Raw genomic sequence first — 22388 nt, 5'->3', positions numbered from 1 at the left:
GTATGTATGTATGTATGTATGTATGTATGTATGTATGTATGTATGTATGTATGTATGTATGTATGTATGTATGTATGTATGTTGTATGTATGTATGTATGTATGTATGTATGTATGTATGTATGTATGTATGTATGTATGTATGTATGTATGTATGTATGTATGTATGTATGTGTATGTATGTATGTGTGTATGTATGAATGTATGTATGTATGTATGTATGTATGTATGTATGTATGTATGTATGTATGTATGTATATATGTATGAATGTATGTATGTATGCCTGCATGTCTGTATGTATGCCTTTATTGATTTTTTTTGGTGTGTTTTTTAAATGAATAAATACATTTCAACAGTCTCATGCTTTGATCTTGAATTCATCTTATTACCTGGCTCATTCCGACATCTTTTTACCTGGCTCATTCCGACATCTTTTTACCTGGCTCATTACGACATCTTTTTACCTGGCTCATTCCGACATCTTTTTACCCGGCTCATTCCGACATCTTTTTACCCGGCTCATTCCGACATCTTTTTACCTGGCTCATTCCGACATCTTTTTATCTGGCTCATTTCGATATCTTTTTAACTGTTTATTTATTTTATTCAAAATGGTTTTTACGCAGTATTTTGGGCCATTTTCTAACCTTAAAAATCCAATTCTTCCCCAATCGTTCCTATGAGATTGGTAGAAATTAATTTTAATGTTTACAGATCGTCATTTTGGCCCATTTGCACCTAAATGGGATTAACTATGAGACCTTACAATACAAATAATATTATTCGGTACTGTATTTGAAGTGCTCTTATAGTGATTTAGAAAAATCTGCATTGTATGAGATTGGGGATTATATTTACGTCTCTTCTGTAAAAATTGCGGCTATGTGTCTTGTGGTATGACACTCGCTTTCGGATCGGAAGGTCCTGGGTTCGAGCCTCGCTCGGCGCATAGTTGAGTCCTTGGAAAAAGCTATTTACTCACATTCTCTCACCGTACTCATGTGTAAAATGAATACCTGACCGTTAACAGCGTTGTCTCTGTCCAAAATAAATTGTTATATCGCATTACAGGCGTCATGTCCCGTCCTACATGGTAAGTGTTGCTGTTGGCCAGGGACCACTTGTAAAGCGCTTTGAGCACGTGCAGTGGATATTGCGCTATATAACAGCGCAATTCTTTTTTATTTTAAAAATTACATTGTTCAAGTCCTATTTTTGGTGGTACAAAAAACACTTAATGTGCATATTTTTTTACACGATAATCATCTCAGATTTGGGAATTAAGTTCAGTTTCCTCGCCCATCAGGTAAGAATTGCCAGGGACAGACTACATTACTTTCACTATAATATAATGTAAAAATCAAAGCTCTTCTATCTTACCCACAACTGCCTTTCCAAATGTTCTCTATCACACGTTCGTGAAACGCGCTCATAATGAAGATGCAGCCTTTTCTCAGAGGTATTGTCTTTATCTTTATCTTTATAAGACATTCATTCAATGCTTGATTCAGAAATATGATGAGATAAGGTTTCACATCATCACAGACGTCGATTACGCTTTGTGAGGAATGTAAGCATTGTTTATACTCATAGCCAGGTAACCTCGATGTTGTAAAGATCACACGCCTGGGCGGCAAATTGAAGGCCACACGGTAAATCTCAACGTGAAGAAGATTGTTTCTTTCTGTTTTTCCTGTGTGTGTGTGTGTGTGTGTGTGTGTGTGTTCGTGTGTGTGTGTGTGTGTGTGTGGTGTGTGTGTGTGTGTGTGGTGAGTGGTGGGAGGGGGCGCGAGTGAGGGACATTAATTTTCTCTCTCTCTCTCCTTCTACTAAGACGAACTCGAATCTATAGTGGACAACGTCCGGTTCAGAATGTAACTAAAACTATGACAGATGAGAGGAACTGAGAAATCGCTTGATACCTTATATAGCCGAGTAAATTCAAGACGCTTGATAAAATATCGTTTACGATTTTTCTATCCGTTCTAAAACATTTTATACAAGGTACAAAGAAGAATTTATGACAAGACATACTTTTATATAAAGAAAAGAGCATTTATTATTACATTTTTTCACTTTATTTACATAATGTGCCCACTTCTCTCTCTCTCTCTCTCTCTCTCTCTCTCTCTCTCTCTCTCTCTCTCTCTCTCTCTCTCTCTCTCTCTCTCTCTCTGAATGTGCAGAAACGTTTCATGGCCTGAAAAAAGCACGAATGACAAGAATGTGTTGTTATTACAGGAGTAATTTCTAATCTTTGGCGAAAAGCATGGCAAATACGACACCTCGGTTATAAAAATAGTTTGATAGTTCATAGAGGAAAACACAATCGCAAATCTTGTTAGATGGATATTTCATTTTGCAAAATTTATTAGAATGAACAAACTGGAGACAGCACAACATCCTCCAAAATTTCCTTTCGCCTGCCTTATGTGTTTAATGTCAATAATGTCCATATGGTAGAATTAAGGTTCATTTTTCAGATTAGATTTATTATGACTAGCCCTCCTGATCTTGTAGAAAATGGTCCTCGGCCTCGGCTACAACCCCTTCAGCATTTGCCAATTTGACCTGAAATAAAAAGTATTTACTGTATAATCAGATAAATGGTAATAATTATCTATCGCCTAAAATTTGAACCTATTATTAGATTTATTTTTTTTAAACAACAAAAACATACATTTGAAAAAAAATGCCAATTAACATTGAAATACATACAACCTTGCCTCCAACATCCAGCAAATAAAAAAAGAATAAACATTGGTCTTCAGAATCAATAAACGACGAAATATTCACATTTTGTTTTGGGTTCATGTTATCCCTTAGATAAAGAATACACGGCAACAATACGCAATGCATTATAGGGATGTTTATAAGCTCAAAACATCCCTTACAAATAACAGCCAAAAAATGAGTAAAATTATGTATATATTTTTTTTTTTAATTACTAATGGTTATGGCACCCGTAATGTCATTCTCTTTTGTCAGTTTCGTATTCTAAATAAGTCTGGATTTAAATTATATTTAGGTTTCTTACTGTATCTTTATTGTAACACATGACACCATCTTAAATTTATTATTATCACTAAAGCAAAAACCTGAACCTTTTTTATTCGATGTTTAGTTTTCGATCTTAGTTTTGGCTAAGTTGCGGGTTTGTTTTTTTTCGGTTCAAAAGCTCCGCTCTCACTTATGGCAGATATTTAATATTTCGCACACTAAGTTCAACCTAAAAATTTGTAATTAGAGAATCAAAAAGGATATTGAGTGGAATATTCGTAAAATCTTGTTTATTTTTCTATAAATATATTCAGGTAACCATGCTTTTCTAATTGTGACTGACATCTTTTTCAAACTACCCTCTACATAATTATATATCCATAATTCAAAGAAGAAATTTTAACTCTTCATCTGCTACATAAATTTTAGCATTATAAAATTGTCACAAAAAAGGAGTCTTTTACACCATGTATTGACTTATACTTTTAAAAAAAGAATACAGAAAAATTGGGATTAGAAAAAAAAAGTATCGATTATTTTTCGATAAAAGCACACGACTGGTTCTTACCTCTGGTATAGGGTATTGAGTTGGTTCAGGGGCGTTGTCGCGTCCAAAATCTCTCATTGTCCCACACTTGGGCACATCATCTTTCCACACCCCCTCGAAAACTTGACCAGAGTCCAAATAGTAAAATTTGCCAGCTCCGTTTTTCTTGTCGTCCTTCCAGGATCCCTCATATCGATTTTCATTGGCTGATGATAAAAATGTAACTTAATGATAAGATACCAAATACAATCATCACGTCATCATCGTCGTCATAATCATCATCATCATCATCATCATCATCATCATCATCATCATCATCATCATCCTCATCGTTTGTCATCTGCATAATCACAACTACAACTAGTATCATTATCATCTCTATGCTGATTGTTTAAGACCCTTTTATTTCACAAAGCAACGTTACAAAGTCAATGGATTTGCTCATATTTTTTTATGGCATCGATCAAAGTTCCAAGGATTTAAACCGATGTACTTGAAAAAAAATTCTTACTTGTGCTTTATCGTGAAAATGAATTTCATTGAGATAAAATAATACTCTTTTTTCTGTTCCATGCTTTCTGCGTTGTGCTAAATTGTTAAAATCCATTTCAAATACAACATCACACATTTCGATCTGTTTCTCTTAACCCTGTTGTGTATTGTCACAAATATGCATACAGTCTTTGATTTTACTAGACCCAATGAATCCTAAATATAAATAATGCATCTTTAATGGTTGTCACGTAATCGCAAATTCCTTTGATGTTTTGCGGCATTTCCATGTTTGCCACCAATAACATTATAATTTTATAGCAACTCACACAACATAACACAGAGTAGAATTCCTGACCCCACCACATCAACTTCCACACAAAACCAACCGACATACACAATTCTCATCTCTGATTTCTAGTAAAAAGGAAAGAGGGTGGATTGCGAACTTAATCTGTACGACGCGCTAAATTTCACATTTATTCTTTATTAATATTTCTCAATGCCATCGGTAAATTCTGTGATTAACATTCGTGCAGTAAATCTACTATTTTATGATGCAAGAGCATCCTTGGTCATTTTTTAGACCGTCAATAAGTTAACTTCTCAATCTGTAGTTTTTGTCCAATGAGGAAAACATTAGTTAGGTCTAGTGCAATCTAAGCCATTGTGATAAATTAAAACGAAATTTCTCAGCGAATTTCAAAGATACGAGCCAATGAGTGTGATCATGAATTTTGAAACGGACTATAATAATAATAACCAGCCTTAATAGATTTGTAAGGTTTACGCCATAGTGTCATTAGGATTTAAAATATTTCCTTTTTGTCTCACAACAATGAACAATGTTAGTTCTCGGTCATCCTATTAAGAAATGAGATTACATGAAAAGAAGAGGAAGACGAAAAGGAGGAGAAAAAGGATAAGGGGGTGGAGGAGGAGGAGGAGGAGGAGGAGGAGGAGGAGGAGGATGTGGAGGAGGAGGAGGAGGATGAAGAAGAAGAAAAAGAAGAAGAAGAAGAAGAAGAAGAAGAAGAAGAAGAAGAAGAAGAAGAAGAAGAAGAAGAAGAAGAAGAAGAAGAAGAAGAAGAAGAAGAAGAAGAAGAAATAATAATATTAATAAGAAAATAATTTTGAAAAATATGGTTCATCAATCAAAGCTGGCTTATAAGTAAACTTACTAAGTCTCATCATGCCCTGACCACATCTTTGATCATCATACCACTCTCCTTCGTATATCGTCCCATCTTGATAGTACATACGACCCCAGCCAGACCTCTTTCCTGCGTACCATTCACCCTCATAGAATTCGGTTTCGGAATAAAACTCTGTTCCATATCCCTTTAGTAAGATAAAACAGAGAAATCAATTACACAATTATGTTTTATTTACTTGTGTTAAACATAAGATTTTCAAAAGATTGCAAAGTCTTTTGCTAAATCAAAAATAAAACACCCGTACAACTCAATTCATTTTTTAATTTGGCTTATTTTTGGTAAATAGTCACAAGGCTAGAGTTAATGCAAGACATTTAATAGCGCAACATATCAACACTTTTACAAACATCCATTTCAATTTACCATTTGAATCCACAAAAGATATTTTCAACCTAATCAATAAACACACTACATCATTTTCAATATGTGACAAATCGTCACATCACATTATTTTGGGTTAAAATTGAGGATCAAAATGGAGTTTCACGCTTGGCTTAAATGAAGATAAATGACTTTATTTTAAAAAGTCTTGTCATTTTTACTTTCAACTCAATTTTCTTCACCTAGTTCATTCTGACGTAATACTGAATTTAGTTGATAGATCACACAGAAAATTTGATATGACTCACATGTCTCAAGTCATTTTTCCATCCGCCAGAATACTCCTTTGTGAATCCTCCTTTTCCGTCGGAATGAGTCAATGTTCCAAATCCACTTCGTTTCCCCTTTTTCCAATCACCGTCATAAACCTTTCCAGTGTCTTTCCATTTTTGTGTACCTTTGCCTGTAAGAATCATTTTTTAAGTTTCAAAAGTATGTCATTTTTTTTATTTCAAGTTTTAAAATTGTGTTAGTTTTCAAAACATTTAGTCCTTTCATCAAATAAATAGTTTATACTTTTTTATGGAAAACTTGACCAACATCTAAACATTTAATTAGAAAACCTCATATCCGTAATTTACTTTTAGTTTAAAACGGTTCTTAATTTGGTTACGGCGATGCTATTTATTTTCAACATACTGCATTTTGACGTGAATTATAGAACGTGGCAGGAACATTTTGGTTTACAAATAGAGGATTGACCCTCGACAAAAATGATAAATTAGTTGACAATTTTATATATAATAAATGATTACTACCATACGTGGGCCTTTTGACCCAGTGGCTTCCAAAGAGAGATAAAGCATCATTTGCTTTTTTGTTTGTTTGTTTATTGTTTGCTTTTTTGTTGTTTTTTTTTTTAAATTTGTTTTGTGTGTGTGTGTGTGTGTGTGTGTGTGTGTGTGTTTTCCAAATACCAAGAGATCAACTTCTTACAAAACAGCTGTGATACTAAAATTTATAGGTAGGCTCTAGTCCCTATAGCGCTTATCATACGTTTATTAATTTGATCTATTACTTTGCGATATATATATATATATATATATATATATATATATATATATATATATATATATATATTATATATATATATATATATATTATATATATATATATATATATATATATATATATATATATATATATATATATATATATATATATATATATATATATATATCACTGTAAAGCGCTTAGAGCCTGTGACAACGGGTAAAGCGCTATATAAATGCCATTTATTATTATTATTATTATTATTATTATTATTATTATTATTATATATATTTTAATATATATATAATAAAACTGTTACATGTTTCAGCTTTACACGATGTGCTGTCGTGAACGGATTTCCCAATCTCGTTCACGATGTGTAAAATAAAGGAAAAATTCAGCAAAATTCTCCACCGAAGTGGGCGTTCTCCGTATATGTAGAGGACATATATGGGCGGTTAAAAATGCTCTAAAAGCACATCGGGAATCGTCCCGGTACAAAATAACTCTAAAACATACCAATTAAAGAATGGCGGATCGGATCTGTGATAAGATTCAACGAAAGGCAAAATAGTATAGATCTAGAATTAGGCTTGTTGTCGAAGAGAAAAGAATGAAAGGTGTCGCGAGCTTTTATAGTATAGGATAGACACGATGACGTCACGTGTACGCGGGAGAAAGTGAACAAACACAACATGAAGATTACTCACAACATCTTGATCGAGACACGACAGTCATATCATAACAAAACACTTACAACAACAACATAAACCTATCACAGTAATCAGTGACATAAAATCTTCCCCACAGTGCCTTACACGATATCAGTATCAGTTCACCTAAATATCAATTTCAGCTTTGTCTGTTGAGTTAGAACAATACAATTTACTGTTGGACATGATAAAACATACCGTCTTTCTTGTTATCAAGCCATTCTCCTGTATATTCATTTCCATTTACAGAGTAAACGGTGTGACGGACTCCCTTCTTCTGAGCCAAATAGTCCCACTCTTTCCACAAAGGCTCCCTTGACTTGGGTTCATGCAAAAATGGCATAGTGCTGATAAGGATTGTTTCTCTACAAGTTCATAAATGCTACACCCGATGACCCTCCAGGTCACGAATTTCAAGGAGAATACAAATAAAGAAGGATAGTTGCTCTCAAAAGAAAAGTGTCGATCACACACAGTTTACGGAGATGAGCAGCAAACATCAACAAGGATGCCTCGTCGTTTACTTCAATGTTGCCATGACTATGAAGTAAAGGGAAATAACTTTTAAAATTTATTGTGAGAGTGGTTATTTTCTTTCTTCGTTGATTACCGTTTTCGCATAATTTTCCAGTATGAAATTCAATAGCTCATTTATCTAAGATGTACCAACATTCCTGAAATCGGATTTTAAAAGTGATTTGCGATTAGATATGAACCATTTACACACTATAGACGTCTACCCAGATTCCTATTAAAAACCCTTTAACATTTTAAAGACTAATGAATGTGCTCACTGTTCAAGAGCCTATATATAGAGCGTGACTCATTACTCATTGCTAAAAATAGAAAGCTCTCAGCCTGGGAGAGTATAAAACTCGCACACTCTAGTTTTGTCAACAAAAATAAAGTGTTCGTTCTGATTCAATTGTGAATCTCAACTTGAACATTTCAGGTAATTGGTTTTGCTATTAAACACTGCAAATTGCAACAAACATTGAACATTTTGAAAAGCTGTTACTTCACTTCACTTCACGTGATCACACCGCTGTTTCAATGCCTTTCTTTGAATCTGAATTAAATAATAAAATGAGCACCACTGACATCACGATAAGCAAAGATGTGTGAATGAATGTGAGATTAATAACAAATAAAAATTTGGGAGGCCTTCCGAAAGCTCCCACATCCCTAGTATTCTTGTTCTAGTAGGGGGTTTGGGAGGGGGAAAACTTTTTTTTATAATGTTCTAGTAGAGGGGAGACTTTTTTTTTTAAGTCCCCCCCCCCCCTTTCCCAAATCCCTCTAGAACATTATAAAAAAAACAAGAATACTGGGGATGTAGGAGCTTTCGGAAGGCCTCCCAAAAATATAATCATTGTAACAAGATAAACTGTTATAAACTTGCCAAACAAAATTGCCGTTTAAACATCCGAAAAAAATTATTTAGTCAGCGAATTGTTTAGACATGGAATAGCCTGCCTGAAAAAGTAGTTACAGCGCCTAGCATAAACAGCTTTAAAAGCCAAATTGACAGTTTCCTGCAGGATCTAAAATACAGCACCGATTTCCCATTGAAACCAGCCTTTCGACCTCCACAAGTTGGTGGAGACCATCAACGGGCCACCGGCCCTCTGCGACGAACTCACTCCTACTCATACTCAAGACTCCAAGTCCTTTCGCCCCATTTCCCCCAGATCACCTCGCATACAAAAAAACCCCCCCCCCCCCCCCCCCAAAAAAAAAATATAAATAAATAAATGAAACAAACAACAAAAACATTAACCTCTTATTTATAAGCTCTAAGTACGATCCGGCTAACTATACTATAGCTCTATAATAACCTCGTTTTGTGAGGAAACATTTATTGGCATTGGTAAAGGAGTGAGGTCCCGGCCACCATCTTGCTTTTTTTACACAGAGACTGTGGCCAGATGATTTAAAGTGTTCCAAAGCTAAAAATTAGTCAACTGTTTTTTGGGGGGTTTTTTGTAGTTTTTTTTTTTATGTTACCTTGATTCTAGCAATCAAATTATAGCAAACTTTAAAAAAAAGTCATATATCATATTTAAACATTCCTTTTTAGTGATTAGTTAAAAAAACAAACACCTTAAACCCAATCTCGCAAAACATTATGCTGCTGGAAAAAGGCCATTACACTTTCCGTGTCTCTCCAATAGTCAACTAGCAAGTGCAAAGCCAAACAGATGCAATATTATTTATTTATATACGAATATTATTCACAATAAAGTTTAAAGATAAATTCAAGAACTGAACTATTATGGAAGGTACAAAGATGACATCTCTTTGTTATTTTTTTTTTTTTAGACAGCCTGTTAGTGATTAGTTTTAACTAAATTATATCAATCAGACTATACACGTTAACGTTAGACACATTTTTATGTATGTTAACTTTGGCTGGCGGACATTGAGTGTTTAAACTCAACTTAAACGCATAGCATCAATAAAATTCAAATGTAATCCTATTCTGAAAATAACAAAAAATGAGCAATTGCAATTCAGACTCAAGAACTGCTTTATATGATTATTTATCAAAAACAGCCAAGGTGGCAACTCAGTGTCTGTCTAAAAAAAAGCAAGATAGCGGCAAGGACCTCGCTCCTTTACCAATGCCCATTTTTTATTCATAAATTTATCTCTTATAATTATGCCCATAAATATGGATACCTCTTATAAGTACCTTTATTTTTTTAAATACTAAAATTAAAATATTGCTCTATTAATTCTGTTTAACGACTACCACCTATTTTATCAATTCCCTTGCGTTCAACATACTCGTCATAAAATCTATATAGCTATTACAATGAGAAGGTTTTTGCAGATTCTAAGAAACGGCCTGAGAGGAGGATAGGGATTGGTGGGCTAATGTCATGGCACATAATATGCGTCCTATTGTCAGGGTAAATTAGGTGATGCAGAAGGCGGATGGAGGAACAACATGGCAATTATAGTTTAATAGTTAAGGTCAACATTGCTAATGATACTCCACTTTCCCGCTGATCTCTGAAGCTTAATGATTAATAAGCCTTTCCCATTTTTACAATTACTGTATCTGATATGTGTGATGGTCTGGTGTTGTTTTCTGTGTAGTGTGTTTGTGTCTTTTACATAGGAGGGTTTAGGGTGCTTTTCTTTTTTATCCAGGGTAAAACCTTATAGAGAAAATGATTACTCCTCTTAGCATTGCTGAAGACTAATTTGTTATTTTTTAAGTGTTTGATTAGCCCAAGTCCAGATTACATTAGTCACGTCACTGCTCATTATTAACTTCTTTCTATACAGCAAAATGACTACCCAATGCTGCTTCAAATATTGTGCTCTGCCCTCGATCAGTTCACAGTCAGCCAGAGTTGAAATAAAATCAGTCATTCCTAGTTCGGGTTTCAGCAAACACAAAGAATCTTTACTTGTTTCTTGGAGGAAAAATGGTGAGGCAATATTTCATTCAGAATGTTGGGCTTCTTTGCTCACTCTTGCAAGAAAAAGAAGTTCTTCATCTAACAACAGAAAAAGGAAACCAACTGTGAAATCTACCAAAGCCTGTGATGAATACACTATGATTCAAAGTGAGAAGGTAATGGTTTGGCTTTATGAGATTTTGGTTTAGTGATTTATGTTAATAATATTCAATTCTTAGATTAATAAGAATGCTCCCCATAAAATGATGATACAGAAGAGGAAGCATAAGGTTATGTGGTGTGACTGAAGGGGAAGAATCGTGTTATATGTCACATTACGACTCCAAATAACCTCATTACTTAATTGATAGAGCACTTGATTCATAAGGAAGTGGACTGTGTTCAATTCTGGGCAAGATTTTGTTCTAGCCCTTCTGTCACCCAATGATGATTCAGAATAAAGTAAAGATAGACTAGTGTCCTACACAAGGCGGAACAAACTCAAGAAAAACTTCTATTATGCTTCCAGAAATTTGAATATACTCCTTGGGCTGCTTGACTCGGAAAGACTCGACTTTTACTGATTATCCATTACATTGTAGTAAGCATCTAATCTCCAAATGTTAGGTGATTAAAGAAATCAGTCGCAACGCTCAACCTCACAATGGCACATATAATCAATGTGACTTCAGTGGATAAGTGTATTTGTGTCTGATAATGTAACAAGTGTCAAGCTAATGATGAGTAACACTGATAAAAACAGAGAGATGGAGAGAGAGAGAGAGAGAGAGAGAGAGAGAGAGAGAGAGAGAGAGAGAGAGAGAGAGAGAGAGAGAGAGAGAGAGAGAGAGAGAGAGAGAGAGAATATGTGTGTGTGTCGGAATGTTTTTGTGTTGGAATATGAGAGATTGAGTGTGGAGAAGCGAGATGATAGACTTGGTCCTGAGAGTTCCAATAGTGATATGGATAAGGAAAAAGAGAATGTGCAGAAATTTAAATTGCAAATAAGGAATGAGATAAGATATAAGAGAGCTGGTGATTTAGTATTTTCCGATCTTGATTTAATAGTTCTTCATGATTAATATGAAAAATTTGACTCTTAGATTATTCTCATTTTGACTTGTATTGAGTGACAAACACACACAACACATACATAATGAATAGTTTATTGTCTCTACAGGTGATGATAAAAGAAGCGAATAAAACTGTCGAAAGATTTGATTCTGAAGAGGACATAGAGAGGAGGGCTATAAAAGTTGCAAAAATGATTAAAAGTTCCAAGCATTGCGTGTTTTTCACAGGTAACGAGATATAAGAAAAATTTAGATAAAATTAACATGTTGCTGTATCAGCTTTGTATGGATTTTACTGGGTGTTGTTTGGCACTTACCAGGAAGGGTTTTGATTTTGCTCCAATTTTCTTTACATGGTGTGTCTTAACGTTTTAATATAAAGGAAAAACAACAGCAATGCAATTCATTTTCAGAAAGGATAAAGGAGTTTTAAGGCAAAGGTGATTGTGGAAAAGTGGATCTTTTAAGGAGTCACATGATAAATAATGCCCGATACACACCTACCTGTATAAAAGTCATTTATAAATGACATGTATACTGTTCATCCACACCATTCAGGTAAACTGCAAAATGTTCTCGCTTGTGTGTAAATGTTGGTAAACATGGATGACAATGATCTTTTAGCTATTTATGTTGTCCTGTCTTCAGAAAGGAAAAAGAAGAGAACAACCGGGCAAAACTACACAGTAAATTAATGAAATAAATACGTTTTAAAAGTATTTTTGTTAATAAGCATTAAATCAAGATGTGTATGCATAGACTTTGTTAATTTGGACCTGCTGAGTTGAAATAGGTATTTATTTTTTAGATCAGAGCAATATTTTTGATATTGATGGGTTTAAAAGTTTGCTTTCAGGCTTAAAAAGATCAATGGAAACCCGCCTTCCTGTGGCAAGCCCAAAAAATATTTAACATGTCAAATAATTTGCTGTCCCTTGCCGACATGGTATTTATGATGGCCGACTCCCATAGACACCTAATGTTCTATCGTCCAGTATACCATTAACAGTATACTGGCCAGTAGAACGTTAGGTGTGTAGAGGGCATAAAATTGAACTAAAACACAACCATCGTGGTTTACTTCCAGAGCTGAAAAATGTTTTTTCTATATAGAACTTAGAGCACAAGATGGTCAAGCGGATAAAGCATTGAATTTACACCTGGAGGACCCAGATTCGAGCCCATCTGTCAGCATCTTATTTTTTTCTTGACCAAGAACCTTGACCACTGCTGGTCATTTTGCAGCATTGCACTGCGTTTGAAAGACTGTTCTTCCTTTAGAAAGATCCCATGAACCATGAAAACTTATCTACTGAGGATGAATAAAGGAAATGCTTATTTTAGTCTTGGATTATCATCCATATTTAGCAGGAAGAGAATGATTTCAAGTCTTCTAACAAACTCAGTAATGAATAAGTAATCTTTGATGAATGATGCTCACAGCCTTGGATACGTCAATGCAAATTTTCTCCATTTTGATATTTTAATTATAACTTTTTAACTATTACGTCATGTTTATCAAAAGTCAAAAATGTAAATTTTAAACAAGAAAAGTAATCATTAATATTGATAAAAATGATTATTATTTGAACTCTAGTGGAAGTCTCATGTTTCAATTTTCAAAAGGTGCTGGTATTTCAACATCTGCTGGACTTGGGGATTTTAGAGGAAAAGGTGGAAAATGGACTGAACAAGACAGGGAAGCCATTGATATTGACAGTCTTTTCGAAGGAACTCCTGAAAAGATTATGCGACTCGGTAATATGTTTACTTCCCCACCCCCATTTTCCCTTTCTTTTTTTTTTATTTTGTAACCCATAAAGAGGTGGTGGTATGTGATGTACTTACAATACATTTCTATTTTGTAATTATTATGGTAGTGTTATAATGACAGAAACATATCTATATAAAATGAGTTTTTAAATGGTAAAAAAATTTTATCCAAAGTCTGTAACAAACATTTGGTTCTGTTCCGATAATTTTCCTGGTTGAAGGACAACAGGTAGAGTGACCTGTTTAGTTCCACACTGTATTTACAAGCCAGATCTACAACAACAAAAAAAGTACTGTGCAGCCCACTTATAATGACATCTGTTAGTGACATCCTCTCTATAGTGACATGGAATTCAAGTCCCATATTTTTCCCTGTATAGCGACATCGATATGGTAATCACCACCTTCACCTCGACACTCAAGGCAAAATTTCTAGTCCAATGAAGACATTTACTTTCTGACCAATGAAATCCCATAGTCGTAGCTAATGAAATCGCTTGATTGGCTAGCCAATGACATCCAGTCCCCTCCAAGCCAGTTGATGTGGAAGTTTTCAGTTGGCAAAACAAAAACCTAGCTTACCTTAAAATTAGCATTGCACAAGCATTAACTAGTAGGTCAACGGTCATGGAGCTAGCGAATGGCTGGCTCTGTCATTTCAAGAAGTTGCTATTTTCAAGATAGCCTACTTCGGCTAAAACGGTCACTGTAGATGGTTGGAAACAGACAGCCATAGTCATGTACTTCCACTCCCCGCTTGACTGCATCCATGATTGATAATAGTTCCTCTGCATACAAAGTGAGTGCTCTTATGACTGAGCTATCCAGACACCCAAATCTAAAGAGATCTAGCGCTTTTTACTGCTTGTTGAACTGATCGCAAATGAAAAAAAATCTTACCTTTCACAGGATCAAGTTCAGTCCTTCGTGTTTGGGATTAAGGTGTTGACCGTAAGTCTATCTATACCAACATTTACCCTGGAAATTTACTTATTAAGTAACTAACCGATTCAATGGTAATCTTCAAAACCTTTCACAGGATCAAGTTCAGTCCTTCGTGTTTGGGATTAAGGTGTTGACCGTAAGTCTATCTGTACCAACATTTACCCTGAAAATTTACTTATTAAGTAACTAACCGATTTAATGGTAATCTTCAAAACCTTTCACAGGATCAAGTTCAGTCCTTCGTGTTTGGGATTAAGGTGTTGACCGTAAGTCTATCTGTACCAACATTTACCCTGAAAATTTACTTATTAAGTAACTAACCGATTTAATGGTAATCTTCAAAACCATATTACTATTTCATTCTTTCTATTTCTTAATTCTTAACATACATTTCAGGAGACAGCTCAAGGTCAAGTATTGATGACAAGGGCTCCACAAGTGAAGATGAAAATGACATTGAAGAGAATGAAGACGTTGATATTAATTATGAAGAACTAAGACCAACAATTACGCACGAGTCCATTTCAGAACTGATAAACCTTGGGCATGTAAAATATTTAATTAGCCAAAACTGTGATGGACTTCATCTTCTATCAGGTTTGCACATTCAATTGTATTTACATACACGGTATCAAATTCATATCTATATCTGAAAATGAGGAAAATTTTAGACTAAAATTGAAATAGTCTGGAATTTTAAAGTGTTTATTTTAAATTACATATGGCAATACTTGAAAGATATTTTTATTTTTTATTTTTTTTTGGAAAAGGGATGGTTTTATAGCAAACAAATGTTATGTGCAAATGAAAACAGTACTTAAGTAAATGCAAATTGTTTGTTTGAGGATGTTTTAGCAAATTTATACCATAATGTGATAGAAATAAATAAATGAATAACCAAAAAGATATACATGAAAATTTCAACTATAATTTGATAAATGTTCTGATTTCTATTGTTATTTACATGCTATTTTATTCTATTTTCATTTTACAGGTGTGCCGGCAAAAAAAATTTCTGAACTCCATGGTAACGTTTTTGTAGAAAAATGTGAAAAGTGTGAAAAGCGTTATGAGAGATCATACTATGTATGTGATGATGTTGGAGATATGTACTTGGAGCAGTTGTCAGACTTAGGAAAAACTGATATTGTCAAGCCCAAGTTTTTGAAGAAATGTGATACATGTGGACTTAGTCATCGAACAGGACGGAAATGTGATGAGAAAGTAAGTTGGTATGACTATTAACTTTTAAAATTTGAAATAAATTCCAATCTGGTAAGTTAATAACTTTTTGGACAGATAAGCAATTCGTTTCTAAAAGATAGGGAAAAACACAAACTTTTTGGTTTAATTGTAGCATATAAAATAGAGTGTGTGATTAACAAATCTGCAATCTTGTGGCATCAAGATCTGATTATTCATGTATTTTGACATGATAAAAGACTGTAATTTTTAAAAGATTATATTTCAAGTTATAGTCAAGAGCTATGATTTATAAGCATGGCTAGATCTCAGTAGATTGAGTGTCTTTCTCAAAGATATAAATATGATAATTTTCATTGTTTTGCAAAATTGAAGGAAAAAATTATTGTTTTACAGTTAATCTGTTCAATAGTGTGTTGCGCACATTAGTTTGTCATTATGACCTGCAGTTTTTTGTGACTTTTAAAAAAATATTAGCTGAATTAACGTTTTTCTCAAAGGTAGTAAAATTTGTTACTCTCTGTTTAATGCTACACAAGCCGGGACAAAATCCAGCTCTTATGTCTCTGAAGGACTGATTGCTTGTTTACTTTGCACTTTTTCTGATAGATTTGAGATTAAATTGGCAAATTTTTAAATCTTTTTTTTTTTTTATCATTGTCTATTGTTTTGTTTTTTTTGTTGTTTTTTTGTGTCACATAGAAATGTAAAGGATTCCTGATGGATACCATAATCAATTTTGGCGACAACTTAGAGGAGAGTATACTGGATAAAGCTTTTGAAATGGCAGATGCTTGTGACTTGATGATATGCCTTGGATCAACTTTGACTGTCACACCGGCCAATGAATTGGTAGAATATACCAGAATCCCACAAAGGGTTGTTATTTGCAACAGGTAAGACTATTCGAATAATCTTAATTTCTGTTGATGAACTGATTGCTTTGAGGTTTTAAAAAAACCCAGCTCTATAAGCGCATTATTTTTAATGCCTACATTGCAGTACCTGGACACATAACACTTGAATAACAGAGACTGGAATGGTACCTTCCATAGATAGTAGATAGATAGTAGTCCTTCAGAGGAGTAAAAGTAAGACCGTTGGAGCCAGAGTTTAATTCTGGTTTCTGTAGAGTTAAATGAACAGTAGCATTTGTTTGTTACCCCTCAGATAGGATGCCAGTCTATCGCAAATTACTTTCCATCATATCTAACAGACCCAGCTAGCCAAATTATTGCTGGGTGGATATGGAAGTCAGAAAAAAAAATCTCAACTACACTCGGTATTATTACTGTGATCCCTTTGGTTACGAGGCGATTGTTTTACTGGATTGCTATTGAAACTCCCAAAACCCGCTATAACCAAACAAATCTAAAGCAAAAAATAAAATTAATAATTTTAAAATACAATTTAAAACAGTAATACAACACTTAATGTCTTCAAGTCATTTCATTTTTTTTGCAGTTCTTCCACTTCTATTGGTCTTTTGTTGTTGTTGTTGTTGGATGAGGAAATGTTTGAGTTCCTTGCTCCCAGTTTTATTCTCTTTTTAAGTGATTGCATCCATCTTTGTAGCATAGTCCACATCTTCAAGCAGTTTAGTATTTACATATCAGACGCATATGTCCATTTAATACTACATAAAGTGGAATAAACTCAGGCTCCATGGGCTTTATAGGTTAAAGGGACCACACAAATCTATTAAATCGTAGCCTTTATTTACTTATAGCCAGACACTTCCTTAGAAATTACATCACAACACAATGATCACCGAAAGAAAGTGAAATGTGAGTTGTCGTTATATTGCTCACAGAAATAAATGATCCCATTGTTTGTAAATATCAGATTAAGAAACTAGGGAGCAGGCACCGGTGTAGATAAATATCTGAACAACTGTGTACAAAAGGTGCCAGAATAAGCAAGAAGGAAAAATGCAAGAAAGAAACCATCCCAAAAAATCAGTCTACCTCGAAGCAGACTGATTTTTTGGGATAGTTTTTTTCTTGTATTTTTCTTTCTTGCTTTGTCTGGCACCTTTCATACACACTTGTTCAGACCATGTTGTACTATTGTATACAACTCACTGTTAACTTTATTTATATGGTTGTTCCCTTATCTTTTGATGAAATTTTTTTTTTGCCAGTGTCAATGACTTTACAAAGGCTACGGTTAAGCCCTAAATAAATTAAGGATGATTAAACTATTTGAATGTATTGTACTATTCATTTCTCTCTTTACTAGGCAACCAACTGAAAAAGATGACCTTTGCCAAGAAAAAGACGCTAAAGGACAACCTCTCGGTGTGAGGATTTATGGCGATTGTGACTTATTTATGGGATATGTGATGTCGAACTTGCTTGGAAAAAAACAATATGACACATTTTTAGAAAAAATAAAGGGAAAAACAAATGTCTATGAAAATGCAAGGAAAGCTATAAGAAGTGATTGATGATTTAGATTCACACCGTCATTTTCTAAAGTGGGCATAATCTCATTATGAAAAAAAGGAAATATTTTTAATTCAATTTATAATTTTTAAGTCATTTGTTTTCATAAATAATTCTCTGTTCAACTTGACCTAGTACCTGGCTATAGTCAATAACTGATGGTGTTAGTGGGTGGGTATAAAGATGGCACCTAAGAGGCAACTTGTATCATTTGAAATGATAATGTGAGTCTGTATGATTTTCTGCAAAATAAATAAAGTGTTAAGTGCATAATGTACTGAGACATTGGAAATCTTCTATATAAATGTGCTTATTATTCATTGCATTAATTCTATTTTATTTCAGGCTTAACTAGAAGTATTGATAGACTCAGAACAATTTGAAATATTATAGAATGCAAGCCGCTTAATCGGAACAGCACCTAAATGCAGAGATCATTCCAATTAATTGGCTTTCCTATTAACCGATTCCGCATGTGGCCTCCATTGGAGCAACCTATAAAGACTACACATATCTTTTGTCGTGGCTATATATTTATATATAGTAATACAGAGCATACTTTTATTTTTTTGTCAAAAATTTTATTTTCCGTTCTTCGCTTCATTAAAAATTACATGTGTGTTGGTCGTCATAACGGTATTTTTTTTCCTCTATGCCAGGATTAGGTTTTCTCTGTTCACTTTTATGGCATAAGGTAGGCAATTCAATAATTATAAATAACTAACTGCAGTTACAAAGGAATAAGCAAAAGATTACTGATTTCCTTTTCCTTTTCACTCATTATGTTTTATATGGAAAAAAAAACCCAACAATATTTATGTTGTTATTTCTCACATTCATAATCATAATCAATCGTATAAATGCATATCAAATATTTTCGCAATGAACTTTATAATATTTATGTCCCGTCCTGTAGCCGTTATCTAGCCTGTCCCTGTAGAGCTGCAGTTTATTTTAAAAGATTTCATAAAATTCTGTATTGAAAATTTCAAGTATTGCTTACAAAAAGAGAAAAGTTTGAAAAAAAATCGCTAAAATTTTACATTTTGCGATACATGGAAAATCCAAGTTGTTTTGTTTATGCTAAAACAATTTAAAAAATTGTGAAATAGCTGTTATTTATGTTGAATAATGCTTTACAAATATACAGGAAACTGGCTTTTTTAATCATTAAAGAAATAATCATGATCTTTTTAACGCATTTCTTGACAGATTAATATGTTTGAGAAAAGAGTAGATAAGTGCCACATTCAGCAATAATTTACCAGCCCCCTCCTCCCTCAGCTATAAAGAAATACCCACAGGGACAGCCTAGGATCTCGTATTTGAAATATTTTGATGGTTGTGTATATACAAATATTTTGTCATTATTCATATAAATGAATCGATAACTTTGTCTTTTCATCACCTCTGTATGATAACATGATCTCTGATTAAACCTGTATCCTTACAAATCGCACTGTCCTTTTTAGTAATACAGTGCAACATAGTACCTTCTCATGATGACATTTCCTGGAAAAACTCAGACATTCTACCACTATAGATGAATGAATCTGTGGACAAACAGGTTTTGGTGTAAGACAACTGAAGTAGGATACATTGAATTTTACCGGTTATTTATGCTGTGTTTTTTTGACATATTATTGCTGAGTCTGACTGATAGTGGGGCTATTAGGATCATAATTTTTTAATTTGTTGTTATATCAGATATAGAGAGCGAGGGTCTACCTTGTAGCCTGGGGTTGTAAATATACTAACAAAAAGGGGATAGGGGAAAGGCTTCGGAAGGGAACAATAGTATTCCCATCCGAAACCTTTTCATATTCATCTGTTTTGTAGTATTTATTCCAGATATGTGACCCAATGCGTCAATCTGGTATTTTCATCTTAGGCTGAAATGACTAGAAATTGGAAAATTGAGTTGTCGCTTTTTAATCTTTTAAGAACGAAACTCCCCCTTCTCAGAGAGGCCTTTGATTTTTGCTCAAACTTTGTAAGATGAATTCAAAATTCAATTTTAAGATAAGATATATTTTTTAAAATCCTTACTGGAAATTATCATAATGTTAAACATCATCCATCGTTATATTAACAAAGATTTTGACATTATCATGAACTAAATTATGAAAATACGAAGATAATTTGAAACCTAATAAAATATATACAATAAAATATACAGCAGGTACAAGCACCAGGCTTACCGGACATGATACCGTCTTGAGACGGTTGGTTCCATAAAAAAATGAAGAAGAAAAACGAAAAAAAAACTTCCATGTGGCATCCTTTTGAGGTTGATGTGATATTTCTGCTAATAGATTACCATGTATATCCTACATTTATTCCTTTATAATGTTATTCAGCAATAACTGTGATCATTTGTCAACATCCTTTTAATAAAAATTAACCCTCTTTTTAAATATGAAAAGTGCAATATTGACTTTTACTTTTACCTTTGAATATGCTTTCATGTGTGACTCACCGGTCTTAAAATGGTATTATGTTTGGATGAATAAGACCCTGAAAAAATGAATTTAGACTTAAAGTGGCAAGAAATACGAACTTTGGGTCTTTTGCAACGTAAGAAATTGCATTTATCCATTACCATGGAGAATATAAATGAACCCCGAGTTTCATATCACTAGCTAAAATTTTTATTTCCAGCAGCTAGCTCATCCCGATATAATGCCACTTTGAGACGATGGATCACATACATTGATTTAATATCCATGTTTTTATAATATAATTCTTATACAATCCTTTACATATAACGATTGCTTTCTTAAAATCATTTGCAGTTATGAGCTGCGTTAAGATCTCTTATGGAAATTTTAGTGGCTTTGATGGCCAGAGCAGTACAGTGTCTTGATTGTAATAAAGTCAATCAATGTTGAGCACGATTTATGACCTGATGATGACAATGATTGCAAAACTCCGACTCTGGCCTTTTACCCTTGGGCAAGGCACTTTAAAAACATTCTGCTTGAATCAGGTGGGATTGAGTACTTCACTGCACGCAGTGACAGATTTTGTAAGTAGGCAATTATCAAAGGGACGCCTAACCGACGACTTGTACTTCATGATATGAGATTTCTGTTCTTTATGAGTTTCTGTGGGAAAATTGAACCACAGTGAAACGCATTTAGCATGATAAAACTACGGATAAGCTCTCTCTTAAATTTGCATATTATTTATTTTTTTACCAATAAATAATAAATATATTTTAAAAAATCTTATTGAAAGTGTCTTATATGTATTGTTTTTAGTGGGCACCTGAGTGGGATCCTCTGACCTCCCGTGGTGGGAAGTAGGTCACATGCTGTGTCTTCTGTCCCCTACATCTGTATTCCCTTTCCATGTTGCTCCCTGTTTTTGTTCTGGATTGAGATTACTCGGTTATTTCCTGGCACTGACGGGAATACTTAGCTGGGAGGGAGACAGTCAAATATATAGTACCTATTTTCGATATATGATATGTTTTCCCATGTAAATCATCTCTCTGTTACTATTATGTTCTATTGTCATTATCAGTTTGGAGTACTGCATATTATATATTACACTTCATAAACATTTGAGTATATCCATGGCGGCATCCCTTGTGCCTGGATTGGACTTTTAGGTAATGTCAGACACATCGGTGGATTGATCATGGAATCTTCAGTTCCCTATTTAAACCAACCCCCTTTGTCTTCCATTTTATTCAGTGCGTTCTACTTCATATCTACAACTTCCTCTGTTATCTTCCTTTTTACTGGCCTGAAATGACCTAACAGTGTCGTAAGAATCCCTAAAAACAAACAAATAAACATAGCAAAGAATAATATCCTATTTTATAACAAGCTGTCTGTAGAAGCAAAGAATATTAGGACACCTAAGACTTGTTCTATGTCAGGACACTTAAGACTTGGTCTATATTAGGACACCTAACATTTGGTCGATGTTAGGCCAACTAAGACTTGGTCGATGTTAGGACACCTAAGAATTGGTAGATGTTAGGACACTTAAGACTTGGTCTGTGTTAGGATACCCAAGAATTGGTTGATGTTAGGACACCTAACACTTAGTCGATATTAGGACACCTAAGACTTGGTCAATATTAGGACAGCTAAGACTCGGTCGATCTTAGGACATCTAAGACTTGGTTGATGTTAAGACTCCTTAGACTTGGTCGATGTTAGGACACATAAGACTCAG

The 22388-nt window shown here is 34.0% G+C and overlaps 2 protein-coding genes across 2 annotated transcripts; one reads left to right on the top strand and one right to left on the bottom strand.

The window, feature by feature from the left end:
• Positions 1–2034: 2034 nt before the first annotated feature.
• On the bottom strand, positions 2035–7887 carry LOC144975766 (MORN repeat-containing protein 3-like). Its single transcript, XM_078919956.1, has 5 exons — positions 7542–7887; positions 5886–6040; positions 5221–5380; positions 3569–3753; positions 2035–2571 (listed from the first exon to the last, which is right to left on the bottom strand). Exons 1-5 carry the CDS (start codon positions 7684–7686, stop codon positions 2500–2502), a joined length of 717 nt encoding a protein of 238 aa, XP_078776082.1. The 5' UTR covers positions 7687–7887; the 3' UTR covers positions 2035–2499.
• A 288-nt stretch (positions 7888–8175) lies between these two features.
• Positions 8176–21430, top strand: LOC144975757 (NAD-dependent protein deacylase sirtuin-6-like). The gene is made up of 8 exons (XM_078919947.1): positions 8176–8295; positions 10641–10932; positions 11937–12057; positions 13456–13587; positions 14944–15144; positions 15542–15771; positions 16453–16646; positions 17992–21430. The coding sequence occupies exons 2-8, from the start codon at positions 10645–10647 to the stop codon at positions 18197–18199; spliced, it is 1374 nt and encodes a 457-aa protein (XP_078776073.1). The 5' UTR covers positions 8176–8295; positions 10641–10644; the 3' UTR covers positions 18200–21430.
• The last annotated feature ends 958 nt before the right edge of the window (positions 21431–22388 follow it).

Source organism: Berghia stephanieae, chromosome 1, assembly GCF_034508935.2.
Source record: "Berghia stephanieae isolate SIO BIC M18660-M18661 chromosome 1, UCSD_Bste_1.3, whole genome shotgun sequence".
Lineage (NCBI taxonomy): Eukaryota > Metazoa > Mollusca > Gastropoda > Nudibranchia > Aeolidiidae > Berghia > Berghia stephanieae.
Note: the sequence above shows the minus strand (reverse complement) of the source record. Positions and strands in the feature narration are given on the sequence as shown.